The sequence below is a fragment of the Sphaeramia orbicularis genome, chromosome 18, assembly GCF_902148855.1.
Source record: "Sphaeramia orbicularis chromosome 18, fSphaOr1.1, whole genome shotgun sequence".
In the NCBI taxonomy this organism is placed as follows: Eukaryota; Metazoa; Chordata; class Actinopteri; order Kurtiformes; family Apogonidae; genus Sphaeramia; species Sphaeramia orbicularis.
In genome coordinates this window covers 47,180,733-47,206,075 of record NC_043974.1, presented here as the reverse complement: position 1 = coordinate 47,206,075, position 25,343 = coordinate 47,180,733, and the positions used below count along the sequence as shown (strand labels likewise).

The 25,343-nt window shown below is 41.8% G+C and overlaps 2 protein-coding genes across 6 annotated transcripts in view; both read left to right on the top strand.

The window, feature by feature from the left end:
• Nucleotides 1-25,343, top strand: part of LOC115438577 (myelin-oligodendrocyte glycoprotein-like) — a 149,761-nt gene that overhangs the window by 19,334 nt on the left and 105,084 nt on the right. Inside the window, exons 2-3 of one of the 4 annotated variants that reach the window (XM_030162279.1) lie at nt 2,908-3,067; nt 3,478-3,834. The exons of 2 other annotated variants lie outside the window; for them this stretch is intronic. In XM_030162279.1, the coding sequence (XP_030018139.1) occupies nt 3,049-3,067; nt 3,478-3,834 (376 nt within the window). In that variant the 5' untranslated portion in view covers nt 2,908-3,048. The remainder of the gene's footprint in view (nt 1-2,907; nt 3,068-3,477; nt 3,835-25,343) is intronic. One more of the 4 variants, XM_030162276.1, reaches the window with a different exon arrangement.
• On the top strand, nt 5,335-8,361 carry LOC115438569 (piggyBac transposable element-derived protein 4-like). 2 transcript variants are annotated; one of them, XM_030162260.1, is made up of 2 exons: nt 5,335-6,414; nt 6,601-8,361. In XM_030162260.1, exons 1-2 carry the CDS (start codon nt 5,919-5,921, stop codon nt 8,286-8,288), a joined length of 2,184 nt encoding a protein of 727 aa, XP_030018120.1. In that variant the 5' UTR covers nt 5,335-5,918; the 3' UTR covers nt 8,289-8,361. The 2 variants fall into 2 exon arrangements, with proteins under 2 accessions (XP_030018120.1, XP_030018118.1); XM_030162258.1 differs by having other exon boundaries at nt 5,335-6,423.

Below are 25,343 nucleotides of genomic sequence, written 5' to 3'. Positions count from 1 at the left end.
TTTGTCTAATGATGTTCATTTTGTCTTCAGTTTATGTAATTATATTTTTCTTTTTTCGTTTGTTCAGACCAGGTTTAGTTTTTAGATGTTACCTGCTTGACAGTTTCCACTGTGACTCCAGTCTTCCTCAGAAGTGTCATTCGACGTGCTGCTGACGTCACAGTCGAAACTGTCAAGCAGGTAACATCTAAAAAACTAAACCTTGTCTGAACAAAAGCAAAAAAAAAAGTATAAGGGCTGATATTTGTCTAAACCCACTTTTCTTAGTCTGTGGTTCATTTCTTTGTGTGTTTGGACCCTAATAGTTCAGACAGTTTGAGACTTCAGATGAACATGTCTCCAGTATTTCTCCATAAGTGTTTATCATCATCAGTAGTTGTAGTCCAGACTGAAAATCTGTCCAAACTTGGAGCCCATTACCTCAAATGTTCAGTTGTCAGTTGAACAGGACGGAGCGGCACAGCCGACAGTTGAACAGTGAAATAACTCATCTGGGAAGTCATGAGGTGGAGGTTTATGTGTCTTTGAAAGCAACAGCTGCTGTAAACAATATACTATCAGACAGGTTTCATGAGACTCTGATTTAGAACTGCTGTGTTTGTCCTTACGTCCCTTCTACCTCCTGAGGGAGTTTGGATCTGTCATCATCTGAACACCCCCCCCCCCCCAGTGGGAATGTGATCAGAGCTGCCAGTGTGAAACAAGAAATACCAAAGTATTAGAAAAATGCTTTGGCAACATTACAGGTGCTTATAAATCTGTTCCTGTTCCTACAGTATCTTGTTCATCTTTTAACAGTGACTTCAGACCTGTGGTCTTAACCTCAAAGGTTTTGAAAGAATTCTTTTCAACATGCTTAAATCGGACATTGCTTCTTGTCTTGACCCCTCCCACTTTGCTCATAGGCAGGGCCGTAGCACAGAGGACGGTGTTATCAGTGTAACCCACCTGATCAGTAAGCATTTAGAGGATCCAAAGGCCTATGCACGAGGTCTGTTTGCAGATTTTAGTTCAGATTTTAATACTGTTCAACCTCATTTGCTGGAAAAAAGCTAATTTACATGGGTGTCAATGCTTTTACTATCAAATGGTTTCATTTGTTTTTAACAAACAAGTGTCAACAAGTGAAGGTAAATAGAGGGAGAATGTGAGAGTGAATGAATAATGGATCAATAATGTAAAGCACTTTGGGTGTCTAGAAAAGCGCTATATAAATCCAATCCATTATTATTATTATTACTTCCTTGTCCGAGGCTGTGTCAGTTCTCCTGTACTTTTCACACTGTACACAAATAACTGTAGAGGCACGCAGCCGAACAATCAGGTCATCAAATGTTCTGAGGGTACTCTTATTTTCAGCCTGTGACACACTGATAACTGCCCTTCCCTGTATCATGGTGAGATCGTTTCTTTTAGAGCTTGGTGTGATGACCACCATCTTATGCTGAACACCAGCAAAACAAAAGAGATGATCGGCTGAGACTCAGGTGGTAGAGCAGGTCTTCCAATGACCGAGGAGTCGGCGGTTCCAGTCTTGTCTCTGACTGTTCACATGTTGAAGTGTCCTTGAGCAAGACACAGAACCCTAAATGTCTCCCAGTAGGGCAGCAGCCACCGACTGGTGTATGAGTGTGTGTGAATGTGAGGCTTTGGAAAGCACCTTGGTGATAGACACATGCATTAAAAGATACTAAAGAGTTAATAAAAGATGGTAAAAGACCAGTGAGGGCTTTAGAAACGAATGTTGGACAGAGAGGGACATTCAACTGTAGAACTGTGTTGGAGCTGTCATTTGGAATAAACCTCAGGGCTGAATGATAAACAGTGTCCAGTGGATGGAGGGTTGGAGCTGGTGCACACCTGTAGAAAATGTCTCCATAATCTAAAACTGACAAAAAAAAAAGTTTCTTCCAGCAACGAAGACGAAAGGACAATTTGTTTTTAAAAAGTCCACCTTTTGTCTCAGTTTAGTTACTAGATTGGATCCATAGTATTTCAATGGAATTTTGTTGTCGATCCAAATTCCAAGATATTTGTATTCAGAGACTCTTTCAATAGTTGTACCGTTACTAGTGGAGATAGTTTGATTATTGTAAGTAATATTTGTCAATTTAGTGGAAAGCATAAATTTGGTTTTACCTGTATTAAGATCTCGTTTGTGATTATTGAGAGCAGCCTGTAAATCAGTGAAACAGTCCTGAAGAGATTCAACAGCAGAATGTACGGCATCAGAAATACAATATAAAACAGTGTCATCTGCATAAAGATGAATGTTACAGCTGGTGACAGTAGGTACAATGTCATTAATATACAGGGAAAATAAAACAGGTCCAAGCATAGATCCTTGAGGTACACCCTTTGTAACCTGAATATAATCTGACTAACGTTACCCACAGTCACACATGGTCGTCTGTCTGTAAGGGAACTTTGAAAACATTTAAAAGCGGTCTTATCAAATCCAGTACTAAGAAGTTCATGGTCAACTGTATCAGAAGCCTTTGAGAGGTCAATAAACAGTGTTTCTGTTTGTCTAACACCAAGATTAAATCATTTAAAACAAGTGTTACCGTGGTAATGGTGCTATGGTTTTCTCCTGATGGGTACTTCCCACACAGTAAAGAACACCAGGGATCCTCCGACAGCGCTGAGGACCTTCTGCACCACTTTTCTGTCTGTGCTGTGCAGCTTGTACAGGTCAACAGGTTCAGAGCAGTGGTCCAAAGACATGAGCAGTTCTTCAGATGGATGAGGATGTGGGAGCGTCCTCTGTGGATCTATTAACCCTGTCCACAAACTGAGGACAGTCCAAAGCAGGTGGTGGACCGCTGGAAATCATGTCCTAGGTGGTTCCAGGCAGCGGAACCAGAACATTGAACAGTTCAAACCCAGTTGTGTTCTGACTTTTAGGACGTAACAGATCCTGGAGCACAGACCATAATGACTGAAGTGAATCCAGTGGATGTAGACCAGGAAACATGAAGGAGGCCCAGATCAAATACATGGACAGAGAAAAGGATCCCTGTGGTTCAGTCCGTCCATCCACCTCCAATGGATCCAACTCACAGAGGTTTGGACTGGGAGGCTTTCAGATCAACAACATCCCATAATCCACCACAGACATGAAAGTGGCAGCAACAAGTGTGTGTTCAGCAAAAGAAAGGCAACATTTAGCATTTAAGGTGGAAATAGTTCCAGCCTCCTTAAATGGAGCTGAATGTGAGCAGTAACAGACTGTGTTGGAAGATCCACGAGCTTTGACTGAACAACTGAAAAGAACACAAGTTTGGTTTGAGTTGAATTTCAAATCCGTTTGAAACTGCACCATTTGGATTGTACCATATTAACAGTGCCTTGGATCTGTGGAAGAGCCTGGAGCTGGTTTCTGCACTCACTCCTGAAATTGTTTACCTCAACACAAATGTTTCTGACCTCTGACCTGTGGAGTTGACCTCTGACCTCTGTGTTTTCCTCCCTCAGATCCTATCGAGGCTCGTGTTGGAGATAATGTCACACTCCTATGTGAGGCTCCAGGTGGTGTGGACTTTGAAGACATTGCTGTAAAGTGGACCAGACTAGACCTGGGTTCAGATCAGTACGTCTTCTTCTACAGAGATGATAGACCTTATCCATATTACCAGTACCCATCCTATCAGGACCGGGTGGATCTGGTCCACAGTCAGCTGATGGGTGGAGACCTGTCAGTGGTTCTGAAGAATGTGACGACAAACGACTCTGGAACGTTTGAGTGTCGACTGATCCAGGAATTGGGGAACAAAGAAAAGCAATTTTACTCTAAACTCCTCAGCACCATCGTCCTGAAGGTCTCAGATCCAGGTGAGTTCAGTGTTTCCTCTGAGTCTGATCAAACATCAGCTGATACTGTGACCTCTGATCAAACACCTGGATGTTCTGCAGGTTCCACTGGAAACAGGAAGCAGACAGGAGACGAGGGAGGACACGAAGGTAGACAAAGACCTGGACTGATTGGATCTGTTGTTGTTGTTGTAGTTGCTCTCTGTGGGCTTGTGGGTCTTTCTTGGTTCATAGAAGCAAAACTCAGAAAATCCTCCTGAAAACAAACTCATGTTGGTGGAATCAGGTCAGACCATGTGAGTCCAGACCAGTGTTTACATATCTGTCCTGTTTCCTGTCAGCTGATCCCAGTCACCTGACCGACTGTACAAAGGTTCTAATTTTTCAGGTTCTGATGGGTCCAGTTCTGATGGGTCAGGTTCATGGACTCTTGGGGGACTCACTTCATTTCCCCTCCGTGGAGTTGCCACCTTATCGTGGTGGGGGGGTTTGTGAGCTCAGAGGATTCTGGGAGCTGGGTTGTGGAGGGTTTCCCAGGACAAAGAGGTCCCAGAGGATGAGCCAGACCAGGAGCAGCTCATCAGAGTGTTCCCAGAGACCAGAACCTGCAGATTTAAAGAACCTGTGCCTGTTCAAGTCCACACAGGAAACAGGAGGATCACATTAGGCCCATGTGGACTCACAGTCCAACCTGAGCTCAGGGACCCAGTGGATCCATGGACCCAGTCCAAGCACCAACAAACAGAAAGAGTGGAACCATGTGAGACCTCAGGACACTTTAGCCCCTCCTCATGTGGACTCTAACCTAACTCCAACAGGAAGTTCGCAATATGCCTTTCAAAATAAAATTTTTAAAACTAATTCCGATGACACCGTTTGTCGCGTTGACTTCTAAATAGCACCAAAAGATAGAGTGAACCCTCCTCAAAAAAGTGATCTCGTAGCTTAGTCTTAACTGTCTTAGTTTTTTTTTTTTTTTTAGAAGCCCGCAAAGTTGCGATGTTTGGAACTCACTTTTCACTTTGCAGTTTTTCCTGACATGTGACATATCTACGCGTTCACGGGACTCAGCACAACACTCACATGCAAAAAATTTTGAGATAGGATGTACAGTTATTGATTTATAACAATTTGTTTATTTTCATACTTTTTCCACTTTAGACTGCCATTTGACCCCCTTAACATGCTCCAAAACTCACCAAATTTGCCATGTATGTCATGGCTGGTGAACACTTTGATTCAATATCAAAATTAACCCCTTGGGTGCCAAAATGGACTCTGTAGCGCCACCTATGTACTAAAAAACACACAAAATCTTCTCTAGCGGCCAGTAGGAATGTCACAGAAACATGAAACAAATGCCAAAATGTTGGTCTGATTGAGCCGACAAATCATACACTGACACTCATGAGCTAACTCCAACAGGAAGTTGGCAATCTGCCTTTGAAAGTTACTCTACATTTCTGCAATTACTGCTTATTCATTTCAGGCTTTTGACACAAAAGTTATACCTCATTAAATTCCCACAAGTCTGCAGAATCCAAAAGTGAAAGAATTTTTCAGATACGACCTACGGTTATGGAATTATGGCGATTTTTTGAAGACTATGTTTACTTTCACTTTTCACAATGACAAAATCCCTATATCAGGCAAAGTAGCACAGCTAAGTCTGTGTCTGAGAATGGCCCAGTGGCAATTAGCTGTGGTCTATGGGCCAGGAGGCCTGGGTTCAAACCCTGCATTAGAAATGACTTCTTTTTTTTTTTTTTTCCGTCTTTTCTTCTTCCCCCTCACATTTTAAAACAGGTTTTGCTGCATTCTATTGTGGATATTGGACATTTTCCACACATTACAAAGTACGCAGACAACATTTTTTCAAAATAAAACCCCTATTAACTCTTTCCCCGCCAATGACGAGATTTTCCGTCAATCTGGGTTTTCACTGTTATACTGCAAAGGAGAACCTTGCGGATGTTGTCAGTTAATTTCATACTTCTGAGTCCAAAAACAAAGAAGCAACTCTTCCGGAAAGTGAGGGAGGGGCGTGAAAGTTTTTTTTGACATAAGCACCTGTATCCCACAGCGACATTACACTTAGAGCGAAAATGCCGGCTCCGCGTAAAATGTACACTGTGTCAGAAGCCTTAAAATTACTTCTGGACACAGACACTGATAGTTCAATAGATGATGTACCATCGGAAGAATGTAGTAGTGACAACGATGATGAAGAGGAAGATGAGGGAGATGCCGGAGGGGATGGACCCGGAGGTGAGGGTGACAGCGGCGGCCTCAGGGAAATAGACAGACGCAGCGGGGTACACGGGAATCAGGGAGACAGCGGAGACAACGGGGAAAAAGAGGGGAATAGCGGGGTACACGGGAATAGTGGAGACAGTGGAGACAATGGGGAAAAAGAGGAAGACGATAACAGGCACAGACGGGAGGAAGAAAAGAGATACATTTTTCGCGGGCCTGCCAGGAGAAGACAAAGGATATCTCATCGTCATCTTGAAGACAGTGGGAGCTCTGATAATGAGACTTTGGACCCGGAGTGGAAGGACACAAGCCACAGATCTCGTCCTCGGCTCCCAAATTCCAGAGGTGCAAGAAGTATGATATTGTTTTATTTGACTTTTGATAAAAGAATGAATAAATGAATGAATCAATAGATAGATAGATAGATAGATAGATAGATAGATAGATAGATAGATAGATAGATAGATAGATAGATAGATTCATAAATAAATAAATAAATAAATAAATAGATGTCCATATAATTATTTACAGATCAAACACAGCAAAGAGGAAGAGGATGTATTCGAACAGGAAGGCATGGTGCAGCCAGTGATCAGGTGAGGGCCCCTCACCACCAACTAGGTGCTGTTCCTGGACCTGGTAATGAATGGCTTGAGAAGGACTGGCAGCCAATAAATATCCCTTTCACTCAGAGCCCTGGGCCTATCAATGCAGCTGCAGCTCTTGATTCTGAACTGCCAGCTGATTTTGCTGAATTGTATATTTCTGATGAACTTGTACAGAACATTGTAAATCAGACTAACCTGTATGCAAACCAGTGTATTCAAGCACAGACCCTTACCTCACCACATTCTCGTATTCATGCATGGAAACCAGTAACAGTATCAGAAATGAAAACATTCCTGGGGCTCTTTTTCCTCACTGGTATCATTCGGAAGCCTGAATTAGAAATGTATTGGTCAGCAGATGAAATTTTAGCTACTTCCTATTTCTGCAAGGTCATGTCTCGAAACAGATTTGAAATTATTTGGAAATTTCTTCATTTTAGTGACAATGAAACAAGGCCAGTAAACAGTAATGACAAGCTGTACAAAGTCCGCCCCGTTTTAGATTACCTTGTGTGTAAATTTAGGGAAATGTATCAACCCAACACCAACATCTGTATAGATGAGGGAGTGCTTCTGTGGCGTGGACGACTGGCTTTCAAGGTGTACAATCCCCAAAAACCCATAAAATACGGCATCAAGTCCTACATTCTTTGTGATTCAGAAACAGGGTACTGCTTTAATGTAAAACCCTACTGTGGAGAGAGTGCTCCACTAGGAGAAACAGTCACCTCTCTTCTTGACCGCTTAGCAGGTCATGGCTACAGATTGTTTATGGATAACTATTACAACTCTGTTGGCCTGTGTGAGCGCCTTCTTGACCTAAAAACCCATGTCTGTGGCACACTCAGAAAGAACAGAGGTGAACCACCTGTTATTCGAGATGTTGGAAATGCCAACCTTAGGAGGGAGGGAACACCTGTTGTGCGTCACAGAAAAAATGTCATGGTCTTAGCTTGGCGAGACAAACAAGTGGTCAAAATGGTGACAACAATGCACCAGAACAACATGGAGAACATCCAGGTATGGCAAAAGGGCCACCATGAGAAAGTCACCAAACAAAAGCCAACTTGTATTGTTGAATACAACAATGCAATGAATGGGGTGGATAAATTAGACCAAAACATTGCATACTACCCCTTTGTAAGGAAGTCTCACAAGTGGTCAAAAAAATTTGTGGCATATTTGTTTGAAATAAGCTTGTTCAATGCTTTCATCATCTACAAAGCAAAAAACCCAAACAGCAAAGGCAACACTCTAATGGCATTCATTCAAAGTGTTGTAAAGTCATGGACCAGCCAAAAACCAATGAGACAGGCTGGTGGTCAAGAAAATGACCCTCACACAGTTAGAGATGACCCTCCAGCTCAGATGACCCCTAGAGCACCTTACAAAACTGACCCCAGGGAGAGATTGGATGTCGGTTTTGCAGCCCATCCACTCGTTTCCATCCTGCCAACACCCAACAAACAGCACCCAACCAGACGATGCAGGGTTTGTGTACGAAAGGGTTTGCGCAGGGAGACATCATATTATTGCAAAGGCTGTGGTGTCCCCTTACATTTTGGGGAATGTTACACAGTGTACCATTCAAAGGCACATTATAATGCCTGAACAAAACACACGGTCAAAATCATAACCAATTACAAATCAGTCACACCGACATTACCTCAAAAAAAAAAAAAAAGTGTTTGGTTCTGCATTATATTTTGAGAAAAAATAGCAATATGGAAGTGTTTATAAGAAATTATATGAATTTATATATGGTATGTATGAAATTCTGCCTGCATGTATGTAAATATGCAAATATTTGTAAGAAATCTGGTGCGTTTGGAGATGGTTTTGTTTATAAAGTTTGGTGTAAAGTTTTTGGTTTTCCCTAACATTTGGGGAATGTTGGGACATTTTTGAACAGATTATTTGTATTATTGTTGTTATTATTATTTTATTTTAAGGTTTTGAATATAGTGTAACTGATTGTAAATGAAAAAGAGTAAAAAATGTAACAAGAAAATCAGTTTTGTATTGAGAAATAATATCTTTGAAAAAAACGTTTTCTCAGTTTTTTGTGCAAAATGTCATTTTTTCTTGAAAATTACCAGTATTCAAATGTTTATATCTCATGAATGAATAAAGATATAAGAAAATAGTTTTTTGTGTTTAAAAGTTGAAGCTCTGTTCTTTCTTTTGATGTATTCAGTGTCCCCATACTCCTAACACAACATTTTCAGTAGGCCTTCAAAGTTTAGTGAAAATGACCAAAAAGGCTGGCGCTGGCTAGTAACTCACTGTGAAACACTCTGGCGGGGAAAGAGTTAAAAATAATACATACTATTACATAACTTCTTTTCATTTTTAGGACCAAACGCTCAACTGTTTGTACAATGTTTCTTCATTCAAAAGTACTCTTTCTCACAGACACACATGCTCACACAATAGGGTTTTTCCAAAATAAAAGCTTTAAATGTGATAAATCATCACTTTTATACTCACTTATTCATACAATTTCACTTCATTTTTCAAACTGATTCTTTCTCTCACATACAAAACAAATGCACATACACACAGTAGGGTTTCCAAAATAACAGTCTCATTTTAAAGGTGATGGTGGTTTCAGCAGAGGGTCACTGGTGTTCTGTACAGATGTAAGGAGGACAGACACTAAAGGATGGGAACTGGTATGGGGACGGAGAGGTGTGAGTGGAGCTGAGGTGTGGACGGTCACGGGAGGCAGATTGCTGGGCAGGCGCATCACGGGGGAGGCAGATCGCCCGGTGCGAGGTCCTGCCCAATGCTGCTTGCAGCTTTAATTCTATCTGTTTCTTCTCTGTCTTTTCTTCTGCTCAGTCCTGTTAGTTCCACATTTCCAGTTTCAGATTTGTTGAGTTTTGTTTGTGTTGAAGTGAATTTAACAGGAGTTTTTTTACTGTTTGTCTCTAAACATTTTTTTTTGTACTTTATTTTTTATTGTTTTAATATAAAATACAAAACAAACAGAAACACGGTCACAGGTCACAGGTCCATTCACACATTTACAGACTGTTTACTGTCCACAGATTGAATGAAAAAGTCCCATTTTTTCCAGTACTTTACACCCTTATGCTGTTGTAGGCGGAGATTGTATGTCATCATTTCCATTACATGGATTTGGTTGACAATTTTTATCACCAAGGAAATTGAGGGAGGGTCCTTTTTAAGCCAGTATTTGGTGATGGCTTTTTTGCCTGCGGCAAACAGTATTCTAAATAAATATATGTCACTTTCACATAATTCCTCTGGGGGAATGCTAAAAAACAAAGTAGCCAATGACATATCAAAATGAACACCAAAAACTGAATACATCAACTTAATCATCTCTCCCCAAAAGCCAACAACACCATGACAGGAGCAGAATACATGTACTTGATCTGCCTCCAGTGAACCGCACTCCCTCCAGTAGGAAAAATGAACTCCAGAAGAATGTGATTTTCATGCAGGTGTAATAAAGAAACGGACCAGACATTTCCAACACAAACCCCTCCATGATAGTGAGTTTGTAGTACAGTTTTGAGACTTCCACCCCTCTGACCAGATCTCATTTGCTACTTCCTCTCGCAGGTCCCTCTCCCATTGTTTTTTTGTGTGAAAATATATCTGATTGTCTTTTGAATTCAAAGCTGTATAAATTTTACCAGTGCTGTTTTTGTTCCTGGAACCTTTATAGGCTTCTACCAGTATTTGAATTAGATGAGAGGGAGCCTCTGTCATAGAACATTGTATTTCCTTTACAAAGTAATCACGGAGCTGGAGATATCTGAAAAAATCATGTTTACCAAGTCCAAATTTGAGAGAGAGGTTTTGAAAGCTGTCCATCTGTCCTTTTGAAAGTATCCTGCAGAAAACAGTTCCACCATGTTTAGACCACAGTCTAAATCTGTAGTCATGTAGTGCAGGTTAGAAGTGCGGGTCACTCACAGGCCAGTTTAGGATCTGAATTTGTTTATGAAGTCCAAATGTCTTGACCACTTGTAACCAAACTTTAATTGAGTTACATTCACATAAATTGTCCAACTGTAGAACTGCTCTGGTGCAGTCCAGACAGCCAAGAACTGAAGGTAATGGAAGTTCAGTGGAGGAAAACTCCATGCCTTTCCATTTGGCCGTATAGGACTCACTACACCAAAGTACTAGTGATCTTACTTGGGCTGCGATGTAATAATGTTTAAGGCAAGGTAAGGCCATGCCTCCCCTGTCCCTCGGCAGCTGTAAAACAGGGAGCTTTATCTGTGGTCTTTTTGTTCCCCAAACAAACCTAGAAATGTGCTTGTCCCATTCTCGGAATTGTTTCAGTGGAACCTCTACTGGTAGATCCATGAATAAATATAATAATTTAGGAAGGATTACCATTTTAATTGACCTTATTCTATCACCAATGTCTAGGGGAAGCAAAGCCCATCTTTCCAAATCCTTGTATATTTTTTTTACTAATTTTTTCATAATTTGTAGCAAAGGGAGAGGTCAAGTCCCTTGGCAAGGACACACCTAAATACTGAATAAGGGATGAGTTCCAGTTAAATTTATATTTTTCAATTAAGTCTGGAGTGGGGATAAAATTAAATAAAAGGGCCTGCGTTTTATGCACGTTAAGTGAGTATCCTGATAGAGATCCATACATTTAGAGGACATTCATAAGCAGGGGTACCCCAGAACCTGGATTTTGTAATGTTACCAACACGTCATCTGCATACAAACAAATTTTATATTCAACACCTCCTATAATAATACCATGTAGCTTCTTATCCTCTCTGATCATCTGGGCTAAGGGTTCAATGAACAAATTGAACAGGGCGGGGCTAAGAGGGCAGCCCTGCCTACAGCTTCTTTGTAGATTTATAGGGTTAGATAAGCCTCCATTTATTTTAATCATTGCAGTTGGATTTGAATATAGTGCCATTATGCATTTTATGAATTGATCTGAGAAGCCAAAACGACCCATTGCCTGATACAGGAAGTGCCAACTTACAGAGTCAAAGGCCTTCTCAGCATCTAAGCTGAGAAGGACTGCGCTGGAATACATATTCCAGAGTTAGCTGCGGCGTGCCACAAGGGTCAGTCCTCGGGCCCATTTTGTTTACACTATACATGCTGCCTTTAGGTAACATTATTAGAAAACGTGGCATTAATTTTCATTGTTACGCAGACGATACACAACTGTATTTATCGATTAAACCTGACCAGACCAGACAAGTAGATAAACTAAGTTCCTGTGTCCGTGACATTAAAACCTGGATGAGCGCTAATTATCTTTTACTTAACCCTGGAAAAACAGAGGTCATTATAATAGGCCCTAAAAATGTGACAGACTCCCTAACTGACCAGATAGTCACTCTGGACACTGTGAGTGTAGCCTCCAGCGCCACAGTTAGAAACCTAGGAGTTCTATTTGACCCAGATCTATTATTTAAACCACATATGAACCAAGCCTGCAGAACCGCCTTCTTCCACCTGCGCAACATAGACAAAATTAGAAATAGTCTATCTAAAAATGATGCAGAAAAATTAGTTCATGCGTTTGTTTCATCTAGATTAGATTACTGTAACTCCCTTCTCGTAGCATGTCCTAAAAGCTCTCTAAAAAGTTTTCAACTGGTTCAGAACGCGGCAGCGAGACTACTAACAGGAACAAATAGAAGAGACCACATCACCCCTGTGCTCCAAGCCCTTCACTGGCTTCCAATCCAGTTTAGAATTAGATTCAAAATCCTCCTCCTCACATACAAGACCATTAATGGTATGGGCCCCTCTTATCTCAGAGACGCTCTGGTGCCGGACCATCCCAACAGAACCCTTGGTTCTCAGAATGCAGGTCTACTGGTAGTTCCCAGGGTCTGTAAAAGTACAGTAGGAGCTAGAGCCTTTAGTTACCAAGCTCCTGTTTTATGGAATCAGCTTCAGCTAACATTAAAGAGGCCGACACAGTCTGTACATTTAAGGTCAGGCTGAAAACGTTCCTGTTTGGAAAAGCTTCTGGTCAGGCTAGTTCAAACCAGACTGAAGCCACAGTTCAGTCTAAGCTGCCCTAGGAGCAGTAATGCTGGGGGAAGTCCAGGCACTGAGTCCTATCTCCTGTTTCTGCTTCTACGTACCACTTCTGTCTGCACTTATATTTTTAATATTTAGCCAACTTAGTCTGTGCAGTACTATTCACCTGGTGTCCCCTTTCCCCACTCCCCTCCGGGGGAGTGGCTACTTTTTCAGTTGTAACCGCTTGGGACCCAATGACGACAGGATCGGCGCTGACCCATCTGTGTCCTGCCCTGTCCTGTGTCCTGACCCCCTCCCCCACCTGTCTGGATGGGCCTCCTCAGCCTCACCGCTGTGGATGGGCCTCCTCGCTCCTGCCTGTCTCATCCAGCGGGATGGACCCCCCATGTGTCCACCCTACTGCATCCTTCAGACTGGAACTCCATCTGCAAATGGACGTCCATCAGTCCTGGTGCATCTATAGCAGTGGTTCTTAACCTGGGTTCGATGGAACCCTAGGGGTTCGGTTAGTCAGTCTCAGGGGTTCGGTGGAGGTCAACACACACACTCGACTCATTAGTCGGGTGTGTGTGTCGGGCTACGTCCGTGTATGTAAACAAACGGCTTCGGAGACTCTTTCTCTGATTGACATCCAATATACATGGTGTATTGTTGTTGCTTATACCACTACAACACATCCGGAAGTGTTTAGAATCTCTTCCACTCGTCTGACGATGAATTATTTGAGTATTTTCCACATCGTTGTTATGACTTTTGCTACTTCCTGTTAACCATGGAGGCAGCCATGTGTAGCGTTTGTTTACATTTTTCAGTCACCGCACTGGTCAGTTACAATCATGCAACAACCGACGCACCGTCGCGGATGGAGAAATTGTATTATGCTAAAGCCGTCAGTCACGCTGATTTGCAGTAAATATTCATTATTATTGTAGCCTGATGGAAATTAGGTGATGGGTGTGTGTTAAAATGTTAAAAATGATAAATAGCATAAATACAATAAGTTCATTATTGGAATACATAAGGTTAAAAATTAAAACCATTTCAGTGTGGTAGTATTAAAAAAGGTCATGTCTTTGTGAAAAGGTATGGAATTTGTTGTGAGTTCATGCACTGTATTGGTTATGTTCTTTAAAACACAGTGATGTTAATGCACGGTTCATTTTGTGCACCAGTAAAACATATACCTGTGTCTTGAATTTGAAAAAAATTATATTTTATTTTTTAATAAAGAAGGGTTCGGTGAATGCACATATGAAACTGGTGGGGTTCAGTACCTCCAACAAGGTTAAGAACCACTGCTCTATAGCCTGTCCGTCCATGGGAGTGGATCTCTCCTTCACTGTGGTTCTCCCCGAGGTTTCTCCCTTTTCCCACTGGGTTTGAGTTTTTCCTTGCCGAGAAGGAGGGTCTAAGGACGGGGGATGCCCTGGGCATGACTCATGTTCTGCTGTTTATTTGACTGTTGTTGTTTACATCCAACTGACTCTGTAAAGCCCTTTGAGATAACCTGGTTGTGATACTGGGCTGTACAAATAAAACTGAATTGAATTGAATTTGTCTTTGTTATATAGTCAATAGTATGAATAGCCCTACGTATGTTATCGTGTGTTTGCCGTTCTATAACAAACCCTGTTTGATCGTCTATGAGGAAGGATATTGCATCCTCCATCCTTCTGGCCAAAATTGATGCAAAAAGTTTATAATCCATGTTTAGAACACTAATGGGTCTGTACGATTTACAATCTAGTTTGTCCTTTCCCTCTTTATGAATCACTGAAATATAAGCCTCCCTCCACGAAGGAGGGGGGGCACCTCCTTTCACGATATGATTGAAAGAGTTTTTGAGTAGTGGTAAAAGTGGCTCTCTCATCAACTTGTACCACTCTGCTGGGTATCCATCTGTGCCCGCTGATTTATTTGTTTTAAGAGCGAGAGAATGCTCAATTAATTTCCAAATCTGTGATTTCTGATGTGGGAGATTTGTTATGGAACTCACCCAAAGTGGGGAGATCCAGTGACATTGTACATTAGTTTCACCTGGTTGAGTATATAAATTTGTATAGTATTTTTCAAATGAACTGTGTATTTCCTTTAATTTGGTTGATATTTTATTCGTAATTAGATCCTTAATTTTATGAATTGATCTTTCCACTTGTTGCTTACGTAGCCTCCACGCTAGCAATTTTACATACATACATATATATATATGTATATATATATATATATACATATATATATATATATGTATACATATATACACACACACACACACACACACACACACACACACATATATATATATATATATATATATATATATATATATATATATATATATAACTGACAGAACTGGGATTAGATTTTTGTTGTTTGTTCAAAACTGAAGTTTTAGTTATCGGTCCTGAGGCTACAAGAGAGAAATACTTACCAAATCTACAAGCATATTCTTTTAACCCGTCTGTACAAGTAAAAAAACCTGGGCGTTATCTTTGACTCTGAGCTCACTTTCATCCCACATATTCGATCCACTGTAAAAACAGGTTTTTATCATCTTCAAAACATAGCCAGAGTCCGTCCAGTTCTCTCTTGAGCCGACCCGGAGATGCTGATGCAGGCTTTTATTTCCAGTAGAATCCACGACTGGAATGCTCTGCTTTCTGGTCTTCCCAAAGATAGAATCTCACAACTCCAACTCCTTCAGAATTCAGCCGCTCCAGTGCTGGTTCACTGGTTTTAAAATCACTGAATTGGCTCCCTGTGTGTTTCAGGATTGATTTGAAGGTCCTTTTAATAGTCTTTAAATGTCTTAATGGTCTTGCACCTTCTTATCTTTTAGACTTGCTTTCACCTTATGAACGCTGGCGGACCCTGAGCTCCACTGGCACTGGCCTTTGAACAGTTCCAAAAACCAACACAAAAACTCATGGCGAGGCAGCTTTTCAGCATTCTGCTCCTGGCCTATGGAACAGCCTGAAGGGAACCTCAGGGCCGCAGAGAATGGAGACATTTTTAAAACCAGGCTCAAGACCCACTGCTTTAATTTGGCTTTTAACTAATGCTTCTGTTTTATCCATTAGATGTTGAATATTTTTATGATATTTATATATATGTCTTACATTTAGATTCTCTTAAACCAATGCTTCTGTTTTATCATTTGAATGTTTTATGTATATATATATATATATATATATATATATATATATATATATATATATATATATATATATATATATATATATATATATATGCTTTACAATTAGATTGTTTTAATCAATTCTTTTATATCTTTTAATGTTTCATATCTATATTCTCCAGTGTTTCATCAGAGGGAGCCCTCCACACTGGGGTGGGGGTGGGGGGTGGACTCTGGTGGCTGTGGTGCCTTCCTTTTTTTTTGTTTTTCTTCTTTTTTTCCTTCTTTTTTTCTGGGCTCAGCTGGCTGACAGGCAGCTGTCTGTACCGATAAGGCACAGCCCACACCAGCTGTACTCCCAGTCATCATTGCCCATTTTTCTAACACCTTTGCTTGTGTATCCTCTTTTATTTGGACATTTTACCAGGGAGTATCTCACACTACTTTTTTTTTTTTTTCCTACTTGTCTTGTCCAGCGTTCTAACAGTACAATGGTAGTCTGGTTCCTTTTGGTGCTGAACACATTTGCTTTGCCAAGGGTAACTTCATAAAGTATATGAAGCACCCTTTGATATTCTACTGTGTTTATTATGAGTTTTGTTGAACCACATTTTGATGCCGGACCTGACATGTGGGGTGGGGGTGGGGGGGTAGAAGAAGGGGAGAGAACAAGAGAGAAGAAGGTGGAGAAGACCCTCACAAGAAAGTATCAACAATACAAACAGCAGCAACCATGGAGACAATTATAATGGAAACAATAACTACAACGAGAACTGAGTAAACTGGGCAGAAGAGAGAGAAGAAAACAGAACAACCAAAACTACAAAAAAAAAACAACAAAAAAAAAACACAACAATGAGATACATAAGACCTATGAAATGAAGAATATAAGAAAGCATGAACAAAATATCGCATACCACGTTCGCACAAACAATCCCAGTAACAAATCCACACACATCAGTTGTTCACATTCATCTGCTGTGACAGAGTGAACCAGACAAACAGACTGAGGTGAAGAACACACACATGCAACCACAACCGCCCCCCCTCCAAGGATCAGGGACCGACCAAGAGGGCCCCAAGACCTGGTCACCCAGCAGACACCACAGAGAGGGGCTGTGGTGCCTTCCTTCACTGGGGTCTGCTCCTTTCTGGTGGGTGGGGATCCCAGTTGGCCCTCTCCCACAGTTAGTCTTTTTAAGTCTATGTGTGTGTGAGTGAGTGGGTGGTACTGATTTTTAAACATATGTAAAGCACTTTGAGCTACATCCTCAGTGTATGAAAAGTGCTATACAAATAAAGATTGATTGATTGATTCAAAACTACCTTTCAGAGAAAAGTGCAAAACTTATGTTTGAAATACATTTAGTAATATTTTGTTTATGTTATTTCCTATTTTATTTGTAGCAGCAGAATTATATCATTCCTGTTTTTCTATATTCTATTGTCTCCATAAATTGGGGGAAAATTTTTCAAAAATTCATAAATGCATTAAAGACATTTTGAGGGGTTTTCTTTCTTCCTGTACTGAACCAAAAAAAAAAAAAAAAAAAAAGAACCGTGGCTTTCAAAACTGAAAATGTACTGAACCGAAAATTTTGCGTACCGTTACAGGCCTAAAGGATAGTGTCCTGATGACAACAGGTACCTAAAAAACTCAGGGTCACTTGAACTGAATGTTTGACAATATGGAACCAATGAAGATGTGAAAGGGCATCAGAGGTCAAAGGTCAAACCTGAGCAGCTCATGTCAGTGACCTCATGGTTGCACTTACTGTTGTTCATCTATGACCATAGTCTAATACACTATTATATGACATGGATTCTATTTTTACAAGTCATCAATAATATGGACAATAATAAGAAAAAGACATTTTATTTGTCAAACATTCAGGGACACAGTGAAGCACATCATGAAAGAGTGGGAATAGTTTTTTTTATTGTGTATTTTCTTAAAGGTTGTTGAATGTAGGACTGCTTGATTATAGAAAAAAAATAATCACGATTATTTTAGCAATAATTGAAATCACAATTATTTGTTAACCTTAAAGTTGTTTATTTTTTTCTTACAAAACAATGTAAAATATACTCTTTAAACATAAATAAAGCTTTTAACCACTAAAACAAAGTATGTTCACTTTTGTACGAAACTAAAAAAAATTATGAATGCAAATAAGTGTACTGTAAATTCAAGTATGTTTCCTTTTGTAAACAAATAGTGCACTGGAATTAAACTGCTACAGACTTGCCATAGAACTGTAGCAATAAAAAAAAAAAAAAAAACCTCACGTAAAGTGCAAATTATAAATTCCAGTATGTTCAATGTAGTATGAAACAGTAAATTCAGTGGCGTGCTGTGAGGTTTCAGTTCAGGCCTTCTGTTTACATCAGCCATCTAGAATACGTACGTTAGTGTTATACGGGTTCGGTTAATAGGGGAGTTACAGCATAAAGAGATTCGGAAACTGAAGATTGCATTGTGGACGAAGTTGTAGATGGAGTTGTTTTCATGCGTTTTAGTTTTTCATAAGATTATGATAAAGGTGGCGGTGGTTAAACTTTAGATGGTTACAAAGGTTTGTTGTGTTAGCGGTCGGTGCGGACACAACTACGAAACACTTTTTGAACCTGATGTGTTTTTGCTCTTCGTCTTCTTCATCAAACCCAAAGTGATTCCATACAATTGAATTGGACTTGCCTTTTTTGTTTACCAAGCACTTCTGCTGGGATTCTCCTGCCGTTTTTCCAGACCGCTAGGTACAACTTTCCTCTTGGGGTGGACCTGCCGGCTAGCAGGCAGCAGTAGCTTAGAGGGGGGCGGGGCAGAGCAGCTCATGGGAGCTTATGTGCGCGTGAATTAAAACAACTCAAAATTAATAATCGTTTTTTCTCGATGACATAATTTTTGTAATCGTTGCGTGTAATAATCGAAATCGTAATTGAATTTCGATTAATTGCACAGCCCTAGTTGAATGTAGATTTTGTTTGTGCAGAAGTGAATGTGGGTTGTTTTTCTGATCAGATAAGGTTACATGGAGACCAGCTCAGCCGGTATGGAAAATCCCCAGGTACCTGAACACACACTAATGCACCTGAGCAGGTGAAACCAACGGCTGACTGTGTTTATAGTGTGAAGTCAGAGCTTGTTTGTGCATCTTTGTCCATTTTCAGATTTGTTGAGTTTTGTTTGTGTTGAGGTGAATTTAACAGGAGGTTTTTTACGGTTTGTCTTTGAACATTTATGACGCTGATATCAAGGGAGTAGGTTTGATTCTGACATTGGTGGGGACGCAAAAGTGCTCCAAGGCAGCACTCCTGAAAGTTGATGTTTTTTTGCATTTGCGATCATAATTTCACATCATGAAGAGCTGATCAAACAAGCAAACAATCATAGTCAGTCGGTTCTAGCCGTTTTGGCCAGTCAGCCATTTTGGCTAGAACTGACTAAATAAAACACACACATGCACACAAACACATACACATGGGGGGGGGGGGGGGGGGGGCGCACCAAGAGAAGATACATGAAGCATGAGAGGAGATGCACAAAGCAGCCAGCAGTAAACCATATAGAAACATAGATTAAACACATAAAAACATATATAAACCACATGAAGACATATATTAACCACATAGAAACACACATAAACCACTTAACACATATAACCCAGTTCAGCAGCAGTAACACACACACCTTAGCAGATCTCTCATATCTTGATCATCTACAGTTCCGTTATTAGCCAACTTTGCTTTATTTCAGTTCAGCTTGCTGTTGCTAATAACATACAACATTTAACATAGTAACAGGTTCCATCCCTCTATAACTGAATTATTTTTCTGCCTCCTCTTCTAAACTGTGCAGCTAAGGCCTTGGAAGGCCTTTTCATGGTGATAAATTCTCCATCCTTTACCTGGATGTTTAGTTCTACACCTGTCTGTCTGTCATTCAGCTCTGCTCTGTCACTTCTGCACGTGCTCAGTGAGCGTCGGTGTGATGGACTGAGTACGTAAACTGAACCCACATGCAAGACCCAGAGACAGACGTAAAAGTTCACAGTGTTTATTAAACACAATGTTAGCTGACAGTTCTCTGATAGTGATAATGAACAGAATCTTGAGAACACAGAGTCCTGGGTTCTTCTCAGGGTAAGTGAAGCGGACTGGACACGAAAACCCACGGTCCAGAACGGTAAAGCATGTCAGGAGTCAAACTAGGGGAGAGCAGAGGGAAGTCAGTGGCAGAACCAGGTCATACATGGGCAGGCAGACAGAAAGACAACAGGACATGTGGATCAGGCTAGCTCACGTACCGTAGAACAGGTGGAATGGTCGAACACACGTTGAGTCATGGAGGCAGAAGCACAGACGAGGGTTAGGCAAACAGGCAAGAGTCAGAGATGGCAAACCAGGTCAAACACAGGCAGACAGACAGACAGGATCCAAAAAACGCTGGTAAGTATCTCACGAGGAAAATACAAACTGGCAACGAACAGGGGAAAACACAGGGCTTAAATACACAAGAGGGAGGGAAGACAATGAGACACAGGTGGAACGAATCGGGGGGGGGACAGGTAATCACACAGGTGGCACAGATTAGGGACAGGAAGCAAAGACACCAGACATGACACATGAGGAGAACTGAACAAAATAAAACAGGAAATGACAAACACACAAGACAGACAAAACCAGACTAACGTCTGGTGGCAGACGTGACAACCGGTCTGGGAGAGTTCACCTGAGAAATTACAGGGGGGGCTGTTGTTTTGTATTTTTTCCTCTCATTTCTTTATTTTTAAGACAATTGATAAGAAATTATCATGTTATCAGTTATCAGCCTATGCCATGAACTGGACCTGCACACATGGACACACATACGCATGCACGCATGCAGGCAAACACACACATGTACAAATGTACATGTAAATGACACCTGTGATATTCAAATCCATCTAGTTGACGTGACCCAGGCAGAACAAATGCAAACATGTTGACTACTTACGCTAAGCAGTTGGAGATACGAACTGCCTCTTGTCTGGTCCAACTTTTTTTTTTCCTGTCCGGTCCAACTAGTGGATAACTGTAGCCTTTACAAGTAGATGGAGTAACAGCGGGGACGGCCAATCACATGTACGATAGCAAAACCGCAGAGCCAATCAGAGAGTGATAATTAGGTTAGAGGCGGGACTTCTAGCAGAGACCGACTATTAACCCTTTGTGTGCCATAATCATTGACTAAACACTAGGGACAGCGGTTGGATTGGTAGGGACAACACAGTAGTGGATGGATATTGGTAGGGACGGGTCCCTAGCGTCCCTACACAATTCTACACCCCTGGCTGATATATAAACCTAACACTGTATTATCTCTGAACAGAAACTCAGTCTGTGCATTTTACTGAGAAGACACACAGCACTTAGCGTTAGCATTAGCATTAAACAGTGTAAAACCTGGACCCACCTGAGTCCACTTCATTTGTCCTCATGGTCAGGTCTTCATGTTCTTCTGGTACAGTCACATGATCATCAGGTCTGTTGGATTCAGAGGGTCTGGAAAGAAACACCAGCTTTATCTGGGATGGTATCAATGTTAGAGTTAGACAGGAAAGACTTTGGACTGTGTGTGTGTGTGTGTAACTGTGGTCAATCCCAGTTAATGCACTGTTTCAATAACAGTACAAAGGTCTGTTTTATGTGACAATTAATCAGCATTTAATCACCTTAAAAGATACTTCCTATTATTTTACTTTAGATCGTTCAAGTCTTCAGTTTAATCACATTTTAGCAGTAGTTCATGTTTTCAGATTCTTCCTTAGTGTCAGTGGTCCAGTTCCTGTGACAGCAGTGAGTCACATCCTGGTCCACAAACTAAACTGACAGATTTATGATCACAGGACTGAGGTTGAACTCAGACACACTTTAATACACATGCACACATAAGAGGTAACCTTTGTCAGAATACAGTCACACATCTGCTTGACCTTACAGTCAGGTCATACCAGTCTGTTTCTGTGACACAATCCACCTAGTACCAGAGCAGCTCTGCAGACACATGAAACATGCTGTTGGTTAGATAAGATCAGGGGAACTAGGATGTGTTCAAACAGGTTACATGGAAGTAACAGTCTGTCAGTCTACAGTCTGAAGGAGTAACCTGAAACCACTGGAGAAAAGCCAACCCACTGATGAAAACACTGATCTAACTGGAGGAAGATAATTTTACTACCATTATTATTATTATTATTATTATTATTTTTATTATTATTTTGAACATTCTGAAAACAGTTCAGTATGACATGTTTTATTTTTCTGTCATATATGTTCAAACCGGCAGGAAGTCAGACCTGTTCCAGGTGCATGTTGGACTCCGGCAGGGCTGCCCTTTGTCACTGGTTCTGTTCATTACTTTTATGGACAGAATTTCTAGGTGCAGCCAGGGGCCGGAGGGGGTCCAGTTTGGGGACCACAGGATTTCATCTCTGCTTTTTGCAGATAACGTTGTCCTGTTGGTCTCATGGAACCTGGACCTTCAGCGTGCCCTGGGGCGGTTTGCAGCCAAGTGTGAAGCGAGCGGAATGAGGATCAGCACCTCCAAATCTGAGGCCATGATTCTCGACCGGAAAAAGGTGGTCTGGTCTCTCCGGGTCGGTGGGGAGTCTTTGCTCCAGTGGAAGAGTTTAAGTATCCTGAGGTCTTGTTCACAGTGAGGGAAGGATGGAGCGTGAGATTGACAGATGGATCGGTGCAGCGTCTGCAGTGATGCAGTCCCTGCACCGGTCGGTTGTGGTGAAGAAGGAGCTGAGCCGAGAGGAGAAGCTCTGGATTTACTGGTCAGTCTACGTTCCTACCCTCACCTATGGTCATGAGCTTTGGGTCAGGACTGAAAAGACCAGATCCTGGATACAAGTGGTCCAAATGAGTTTCCTCCGCAGGGTGGCTGGGCGCACCCTTAGGGATAGGGGGAGGAGCTCAGTCACCAGGGAGGAGCTCAGAGTAGAGCCGCTGCTCCTCCACATCCAGAGGAACCAGCTGAGGTGGATCAGACATCTGTTTCAGATCCTCCTGGACTCCTCCCTGGGGAGGTGTTCTGGACATGTCCCACCGGGAGGAAACCTCGGGGAAGACCCAGGACACATTAGAGAGACTATGTCTCTCGGCTGGCCTGGGAACGCCTCGGGGTCCCCCCGGAAGAGCTGGAGGAGGAGTCTGAGGAGAGGGAAGTCTGGGCATCCCTGCTTAGACTGTTACCCCTGTGACCCGGTCCCGGATAAGCGGTGGATAATGGATGGATGGATTTATGACCTGGTAAAGTCTATTATTATCAGGGAAATAAAGAACTGGTCCAGTGTAAATAAATGGTTCACTGAGACGGCCTGAACTCACTGTTCTTCTGCATACAGGAACACACAGGAGAACACAGACACATAGAAGGAAATGAAGAGAAAATGGAATTCTCCAACATTTCACCCACATGGACAGTATCCTGATGACAACACGTACCTCCAAAACTCTGGGTCACTTCAACTGAATGTTTGACGTGAACAGAATATAAACCCAGTGGGACTCTGAGGTCCGCTGACCCGGGTACCATAGTCCAGTCCAGAGTCCGGTCTAAACCTGGTTCTGCTACACACAACTGGATCAAACTACCAACTGAGCTGAGATCAGCCCAGATGGGAACGTTTACAATCCAGGTTCAAACCTTCCTGTGTTCATGTGCCTACGAATACACTCTATCCAGGTTTGTCTTTTAAATGCAGTTTTTAATTTTAATGTCTGACTTTATTTGAATTTTAATACATGATTTTAACAAAAGTAATGTCTTTCTTTTGCATTTTAAAATCACATTTTGTATCTTTTTTCTTTATTCTAAAGTAATTTCTGTTTTGCTTTTTTTCTTCTTCTGTGATTTTTCTTTTATGCTTTTGTAAAACACTTTGACTTCCCCTGTGTATGAACAGTGTTATAGAAATAAAGCTGACATAAAAACCCACCGTTCCAGTGAATGACAGATCAGGTCAGTGAACTGGGCGGGGCTGTGACACAACAGAAGGTTAGATGAGGGCGGAGTCACACCCACCTCCTGTGGTCCATTGAAGACGGACCAGGGTTCGTTTCCCCAGAAACAACTCTGAGACAAATACACTGAACCACAAACACTTTGACACTGAACAGGTCCAGTTATAAAGACCAGATCTGAATAGAGGAGGGGGTCTAAAGGGGGCCGGTCTGAGGTGTGACCCTCCAGGGCTGAACATCAGTCACACTCCCACCCTGAGTGGAAATGAGTCGTCTTTAATCTGATGAACAAACCCTGGGGTTATCTGAGCTGAGGACCAGGCCACGCCCCCTTTGGGTAACACCATGGAAACACCAAACAGGCTTTGGCTCCTCCCTCTATGAGTTCAGTCTGAATGTGTTCCAACAGGAAGTTTATCCACAGACTCTGCACACTATGAACTCTGCAGACACAGGCTTATACAGGTCCTTGAATGAGTCTGAACTCTAACTGTGATGTGGTTTAATTCTGTATTTAGTTTGAATCTGAACTTCCACAGCAGTCAAACATGTATGAAACTACACCTCTGTGTCAGTTCCACATGGTCTCAGGTCCACTCCAGGTCCAGTTGGTTCTGAATCTGGGTCTGTTTGGGGCCGCTGTGTCTGAAGAATAAGTGGATTCCCTATTACCTCCACCAAGGAGGTTCTGTTTTTGCCAGCGTCTGTCTGTCTGTCTGTGTGTCTGTCTGTGTGTCTGTCTGTCTATCTGTCTGTGTGTCTGTGTGTCTGTGTGTCTGTCTGTCTGTCTGTGTGTCTGTCTGTCTGTCTATCTGTCTGTCTGTCTGTCTGTCTATCTGTCTGTCTGTCTGTCTGTGTGTCTGTGTGTCTGTCTGTCTGTGTGTCTGTGTGTCTGTGTGTCTGTGTGTCTGTCTGTCTGTCTATCTGTCTGTCTGTCTGTCTGTCTATCTGTCTGTCTGTCTGTCTGTGTGTCTGTCTGTCTGTCTATCTGTCTGTCTGTGTCTGTCTGTCTGTCTATCTGTCTGTCTGTCTATCTGTCTGTCTGTCTATCTGTCTGTCTGTCTATCTGTCTGTCTGTCTGTGTGTCTGTCTGTCTGTGTGTCTGTCTATCTGTCTGTCTGTCTGTCTATCTATCTGTCTGTCTGTGTGTCTGTCTGTCTGTCTGTCTGTGTGTCTGTGTGTCTGTCTGTCTGTCTGTCTGTGTGTCTGTGTGTCTGTCTGTCTGTGTGTCTGTCTATCTGTCTGTCTGTCTATCTGTCTGTCTGTCTGTCTGTCTGTCTGTCTGTCTGTCTATCTGTCTGTCTGTCTGTCTGTCTATCTGTCTGTCTGTGTGTCTGTCTGTCTATCTGTCTGTGTGTCTGTGTGTCTGTCTGTCTGTCTGTGTGTCTGTGTGTCTGTCTGTCTGTGTGTCTGTCTGTGTGTCTGTCTGTGTGTCTGTGTGTCTGTCTGTCTGTGTGTCTGTGTGTCTGTCTGTCTGTCTATCTGTCTGTGTGTCTGTC